At 26.7% G+C, this 7,521-nt stretch overlaps 1 protein-coding gene across 2 annotated transcripts in view; it reads left to right on the forward strand.

The window, feature by feature from the left end:
* LOC100199482 (uncharacterized) overlaps positions 1-5,333 on the forward strand; it is a 23,977-nt gene extending 18,644 nt beyond the window's left edge. For both annotated transcript variants that reach the window (XM_065793503.1, XM_065793504.1), the window contains 5 exons: positions 1-74; positions 166-2,562; positions 2,995-3,153; positions 3,302-3,574; positions 4,403-5,333. The exon at positions 1-74 is cut by the window's left edge and continues 73 nt beyond it. In XM_065793503.1, coding sequence (XP_065649575.1) covers positions 1-74; positions 166-2,562; positions 2,995-3,153; positions 3,302-3,574; positions 4,403-5,142 — 3,643 coding nt within the window. In that variant the 3' untranslated portion in view covers positions 5,143-5,333. The remainder of the gene's footprint in view (positions 75-165; positions 2,563-2,994; positions 3,154-3,301; positions 3,575-4,402) is intronic.
* The last annotated feature ends 2,188 nt before the right edge of the window (positions 5,334-7,521 follow it).

Below are 7,521 nucleotides of genomic sequence, written 5' to 3' on the forward strand. Positions count from 1 at the left end.
TGAAGTTGTCACCACTAATGAAAAGCAGAGGATTACTGCAAACATATCTTTTGAGAATGACATTATAGTAGAAGGTAGAGACTTTTCTTTGCAAAAAAACTAAAAAATGGTACTTAATACTTTAGTGAACATTTTTAGTTTTTTTTTGTTATTTATTTTATTTAGGTGACCTTGTGGCCAGTATTATAGATGGCATAAAGTTATCATCTGAGGCAGTAACAAAAGGAGGAAACCAGGAAATCAGTGGAGTCAAAACATTTTTTTCACCTAAAATAAATGCAAACACAATTGTTACTGGTTTAGTTAATGGTGTTAATCTCAGCTACTGGGTGAACAATATTGTTTTAAAAAACTCTAGAAAACAAATAACTGGCAAGAAAGTTTTTACAAATGGGGCAATAATTAAAAAACAACTTTATGTAAAACATATTAATAACATAACAATGGAAAATCTAAAGTCAGATTTAGTATCACTTAATACTGATGGTATTTGGAACAGTCAGTTTATCTTTGAAAATGTATTAGTTTTTGGAGATAGTCATGTAAATGGTTATATAAATGGACTTCAGGTTCCGATTGATTTAATTCAAATTTCAGGCAATCAAATAGTTCGCGGAAAGAAAGAGTTTACATCTAATGTCAATATAGGAGGCAATTTTTTATCTTTATTAAACTTAAACAATGAAAACATTAGCTTTTTTTTTGAAAATGTAGTCAAAAACAATACAGACGAGGATGTAAATGCTATTCTTTATTTCCATCAAGATACTTATTTTAAAAAAGATATTTCTTTTTTATCTAAATTAAACAATCTATCATTTCCAAATGATATCGTCACGTTAAATACTTACCAAAATGTAAAAGGGCATTTATTGTTTTTGGAACCATCATTGTTTCTAAACAAAGTTATAACTACTATTGTAAATGTCAATACCACAGTAAATGAAATTGATCTTTCTGAAATGGAAAAAAATGCTTTTTATAAAGACCGAAACCAAACTGTAAATGCAAGTTTAGTTTTTCTTGGTGGAATTTCATGCTATCAAAATCTATCTGTAGCTGGGCTTATTAATGGAATCAATCTTGAGGAGCTTGTTAATAATTCTGTTTTCATTTCTAAATCTCAAGAAATCACAGGATCTGTTATATTTGAAAATGATGTTTTATTCAATAGCACTGTTACAACTCCTGGCACAATAAATGGAATTGATGTAAGACAACTAAATAACACAGTTTTAAAAAAAGCTGGAAAACAAGTTGAACTAAAAGATCTCTTTTTAAAACATAGTTTAACAGTTGAAAGTTTAAAAATTTCAGATAATTCAACAATAAATGGTGTCAACTTAAAAAAGTTTTTAGAAAATGCAGTTAAGTTTTCTACCTCAATTAAATTAAATGGTAGCTTGTCATTTCAAAATAATCTTACTATTGAAAACCTTTATGTAGATTATCTGAATGATGTAAATACTTCAAATATTCTTCTCACATCAACCAACCAAACAATGCTCTATCATCAGTTCTTTTCATTTGCACAAATGAAAAATGTAATAGTGAATGGTCTAATTGATACTATAAATATTACTGAAATTGATAATTTTTTATTAAGGTCGGAAGGAGATCAAATTATTACAGCCAAATACAAATTTGAAAATGATGTTGTTGTCCAAAACAATATAACAGTAAATGGAAATGTCAATGGATTTGAATTAAAATCTTTTATTGAATCATCTGTACATCTTACAAGTGATGAAACTATTTTTGGTTTAAAGAATTTTGATAAAGTCTCATTTGGAGATGTTATCTTTATGACACATTTAAATCTAGTCAATGTTTCTGAACTTATTATTGATGCATTAGCTTTAGTTGGAAATCAGGAAATCTGCCATTATAAATTTTTTAATAATAAGTTATATACAACTAATTTATTAACTACCAACATTACAACTACAGAGCTAGTGAACAACATCAATCTTGTAGAATTAGATAAAACATCTGTACGACTATATAAAGACCAGATTTTAGAAGGTAATTACTACTTTAGTGGTATATTGTCAGCGCCAAACTTGTTTATGAGTGGTAAGTTAAATAATGCAAATTTAACCACAGATTTTATGACAACTTATGGCAATCAAAATGTAGATGGATACAAAGTATTTATTAATTTTACAATATCTGGAAATCTTAATTTAAGTGGTTTGATTGATGGTGTCAATATCAGTTATTTAGATTCAAATAGGGTTACTTTAAGGGGAAACCAATTAATTTTTGGAGAAAAAAAGTTTTCTAATGTAAAGTCAAATAAAGACATAGAATTCCCAAACAATGCAACAGTTAACGACCTTGATATTTCGGTAGATTTAGTTTTGAGATATAACAATGGTTTTGTTGATGGAAATAAGTTTTTCACAGATGTTTATGTGAATGGTGACTTAAGCACAATTAGTGGTATTATAAATGGGGTAAATATAATAGAAATGAAACAACAAGCTCTGATGTTAAATTCTGATAAAGCACAGTGGATTTCAGGCAACCAGCTGTTTTTCGAAGCGCTTAATATATTAGGTAAAAAATTTAAAGTCTTTTATTTTTTTCTTTTTAATTTAAATTTTTTAAATGTAACATTAATAATTTTTATAAATAGAACATAAATATTACTTATAAATGTAGTAATATAACAAATATATAGTATATATAACACTCTTTAATTTATTTGAGTGGTTTCATATTTTTTGTCTCATTTCACCTAATATTTCTTTTTGTTTTCTTTTCTTTTTTCTTTTTTTATATATCATATCTCATTAAACTTTGTGTGTTATCTCTCATTTACTCATTTTCTCATATTATCTCATCCACTCATTCCCTTTTTTCTGTCATGCTTTTTTAAAAATTATTTTTCTTTTAATTTTTTTTTGTTGCAGTTTTTTTTAGTTTATTAATATAAATAGTGTATATAGCATTATAATTTTAAATATAAGGTTATTTTGTTTACTAAAGGCAACTTAAGTGTAGTTGGAACAATTAATGGGGTGAATGTTAACCAACCTAAAGAGTACAATCAAAACATAAGTATGGTAATTGAATCAGATATGCAAAGTTTAGTTGTTATTTCCAATGCCACGTGTCAGTCTATTTTGAATCTTATAAAAATATCAAGTTAGTAATTTAATACTATCTTTTTTTAATTTTTTTTATTTTAATTATTAAAATAAAGCAATTCATATTTTGGAAAATTCTTAATACTTTATTAAAATATTACTGAAAATGAAATTCTTTATTTTACACTAAATATTTTTAAATTTAGGTTCTGAAAACTTTTTAAATGGTTTTGAAAAGTTGTACACATCAATTTTACCTAGTTCACAGGTAGGAAAAATAAATTCATTCATCAGTGGAAATCAAATATTTGTTTCAGTGGCTCGGGCCCCAGGTTCTGGATGTGGTGCTGGTTATGTTCTTCTTTGTTCCACTAACATGCAATGTGATGTTATTCAAACAATATATACAAATGCAAAAACAATAGAATTTATTGAATACAATTCTTCTGTTGCATTATATGTTGCAAATGAAAAGGCAGGTAAGATAAATGGCAATTGGCCCACTATACATGTTATAAGCTCTAACACAAGAGCTAGTTATTTTTACTTTTAATGTGGTTTCTTCTTTCTTTTACTGTCATTATTTTTTAGAAATATTTATATATTATTGTCATTTTTGACAAAAGTTTAACAGAAATTCCATATTTTTTAAGATTTTTTTATAGTAGAAAGTTCTGATGCAATTTGCTCAATTAAAAACTAAATCACTAAATACTTAGACAAGAGTCTGAGTTTTGGTTTGTCAAGCAAAAGTAGTAATAGTTTGACTGAAAATTGACACTATTATGATATTTTACATGAGTTTTTATGGAAATAAAATCATTAGTTAAACATGTAAGAAATGTTTGGGTGTGTTCCGCCCACCAGCCCCTCCCCCCCCCCCCCCAAATATGGTGTTTTTCAAGTTATAGTCGGTTTTTTGACAAATTTAGTTGGCTAGTCAGATATTTGACACAATTCAGTCGAGTAAATTTTAGTTTTAAGGACCTTTTTTTTTTCCCGTAAGGAATCAGTCATTAATTTTTAAAGATTCACCCCCCGCCCCACCCCCTCATTTTATTTGTAGAATCGCCTATGTATATATATATATATATATATATATATATATATATATATATATATATATATATTATTATTATTATTATTATTATTATTATTATTATTATTATTATTATTATTTAAATATAGACATCTTCATTATTTGTATAAGAGTTGTATTAAAAAAATATAGTTATAGCCATATATTATATATTTCAAGATGCTAATAGGTTTTTAACTACTCAAACAATCATTTTTGTTTTCTTTAGATCAGATCACAAAAGGTTGCAAAAATGAACCCGAAATTTACGTTTGGTCTCTCAATTCTTTTTTACCATATTCTCAATTTCTATCAAGTGATCATTTGTCTGAATTGCTATATTTTCATAATAATATATCCCAGTTTCTAACGCAAACATATGGCTCATACGACGAGGTATCAGATACGTATCAGAGTCCAAATAGTTTAGCTTGGAATGATTCAAATTTAACTTATATTGTTGTTAGCTGGGAGGAAAATAATGTTGATTTTATAGACATTTTAAATCTTAATGGCACCGATATGGCAACGTTAAAAGTTGAACAAACTATCAGAGTAGGAACGGGTAATAACCTTGGTTTCGGTAAAATTTTGAATGAGAAAATGATTCTTTCTATTAGTTCAGATATTTCAAATGAAAACAACATTTATATTAAAAACAGTGCAACAGGTTCTTTTGAATTTTATCAAAAACTATCTCATTCTGCTTCCTCTGTTAAGTTTAATAATATATATAAAAAGTCTTATATGGTTTACGCAAGTTCTTTAGACGGACTAGGTCTTTGTTATTGGAAAGGAATATCAGGCTTTGTGAATTGTCATCCCATTCAATCGTTCGATGCATCCTATGTGGAAATCGTTACCACTGCTGATGGAATGTTTATAATTGCTGGTGGGAAAGATAGTGTTACGGTGTATAAAGCAATCATTGAAGGCAACACTGTTGAGTATCAAAAGCCAATTTGTTAAATATTTATTAAAAATTTTATGTTTATTGCAATATATTTTATTATTCGTTATTTGCTATTAAATTGCCTGATATTATTTGATATGTATTATAAAAACACTTTATATTTGTAAGATAGTTGCAGGTAGGTTAATAACTGTTTAAATGTAAAAATGTACTTTAAAAAGAGAAGAAATATTTCTTTTTTCAATCACTATAATCTATTTCATTTTTAAAAGTATTTAGATCTGGAAGTAACGCAAATTAACTTGTTTATCTGACTTGTTTGTCAAGCTTTGTGTTTTGTAGTTGTTAGGTTTAGTGAAGGGCTTAAAACAATTTTTAAAAAATGTTAACAAAAATTGCCGTGATATGATTTTGGAGTAAAATGTCAAAGTTTTGTTTTTTCATTTTTTTCCAAATTTTATCCTCGTTCAATTGATATAACAATCTTATATTGTTTAAAAACAAAACATTTTAAAATTGCATCTTTTAAGAATTAATGAAAATTTTTGACCTTGGCAACCGTCTTAGCAACTGAACTAAAACCTTAATTTTACCCCTAAAATGTATGCAGGGACTTCTTTTTTATAATCATTGGATGTTTATCTATGCTTTGAAAGCACATTTGCTTTGTGAAAATTTAAGTTGAATTTAACTGTTGATATTGTACTTTATCAATTTACCTTTTGAAGTTTACTTTATGCGTGATATGAGGCGCGCGATGCAAAAAGGTACCTTTGAAAACTTGTTTAGGAATTAATGAGCAATAAAAAAAGTGACCTCGTTAAAATTCAAAAAAAAACTTTTTTATATTTGTGGATCAACAATTGCCTTATAAGTAGGAAATACAATTTTTATTTTTGTTTTCGACTTTATGTGTAGTAAAAGGTGCTTTCCTAAAACTACGATTCAATTTTTTTCAAAGCAATTTTTGAACTATGTTAAAAAGATAGTTTTTCTCAATTTTTTAGACTGTTTATAAAAATAATTTCTGAGTTTCGAAAGAATATGCCTAATTTTAAACGAAATGTAGCCATAACACTTATAGATCGTTCATAAATTATGCAACACTAAATTTAGTTAATAAACACAACGAAAAATTAATAAAAAAACAGAACTTGATAATCCAATGCAGTTAGCTAGTTTGCCACGTAAATAAACTTTCTTTTAAATATATTAAACTTTTAGATATTAGAAACAGAGGCCCCACAATAGAAACTTCGGGGGGGGGGGGGAGTTCAATTTCAGACTAGTAAATAACTTTCTTTTCAATTTTTTTTTTTTTTTTTCGCGTTGTACCTTTACTGCGAAATTATCAACGATTTATTCGGCGAAAAAATTTAGAAAGATGTTTGTTAAAGCTAAAATTTTATTTCAGATAGTTCTTGTTTCCGGTTATATTTATATCTTTGTTAATTAATAAAAGAATTTATAGTTCATTTCGCAATAAATTATTTATTGGAAAACTCTACTAAAAAATTTGTCCATTTTATTTAGAAAATAATTTGGGGCCAGGGCCCCCTCTATCCGCCACTACAAGAAAATCTTTGATTTTGAATTATAATACCGTCATTGCTCGTAACTTCTGTGTCCATTTAAGAAGAACAATCAACTGAGTAAATGAAGTTTTTAAGTAGTGCTGTTTATCATATTATGATATTAAAACAGCCAAGTTTTTCAATTGTGTTGCATAAATGAAGCATGTTTCAAAATTTTAGTTAAAATTAATTGATTTCAGTTAAAAAAATAATGCAGTTAAAAGTTTCAACAATTTTAACAAAAGTTTTAATTAAAACAAATTTAACAAAATTTTAACAATTTCCTATTAAAAACATTGCAGTACAGAGCAAGCAAATTAAATGATGCAATAAAAGAAAAGGTAAGAAAACTAGGAGATAGGAATAGAAGAAACAATATTAGAATTGACGGTGTACGAGAAAATGAAAAAGAAACATGGGATCAAACTGAAAAAAAAGTTCAACAAATATTTAATGAAAAGTTAAAAATAAGTAACATAATTAATGAAAGAGCACACCGCATTGAAAGACGCTTTAACGTAAAGAAAATAAAGAATAAACCCAAAGCAATCATACTCAAGTTGCTAAAATATAAAGACAAATAAAAAATTTTGGAAAACGCAAAGATGCTGAATAGTATAGGTATTTTTATTAATGAAGATTTTCATTTGAAACCAACAAAATAGGACACGGATTAGATGAAAAGATGAAGATTGAGCACAATGCTGGAAAATATGCCGTTATTAAGTACGATAAGTTAATAGTGAGAGAATTTAATTTAAAAGCTAAATAAGTAATTTTATTTTTTATTTATAACAATGTATAAAAATGGAGCAAAACTCTATATTTCAATTTTCTAATGAAAGTATAAATGATAATGAC

The sequence above is a fragment of the Hydra vulgaris genome, chromosome 03 (genome assembly GCF_038396675.1).
Source record: "Hydra vulgaris chromosome 03, alternate assembly HydraT2T_AEP".
Taxonomy (NCBI): domain Eukaryota; kingdom Metazoa; phylum Cnidaria; class Hydrozoa; order Anthoathecata; family Hydridae; genus Hydra; species Hydra vulgaris.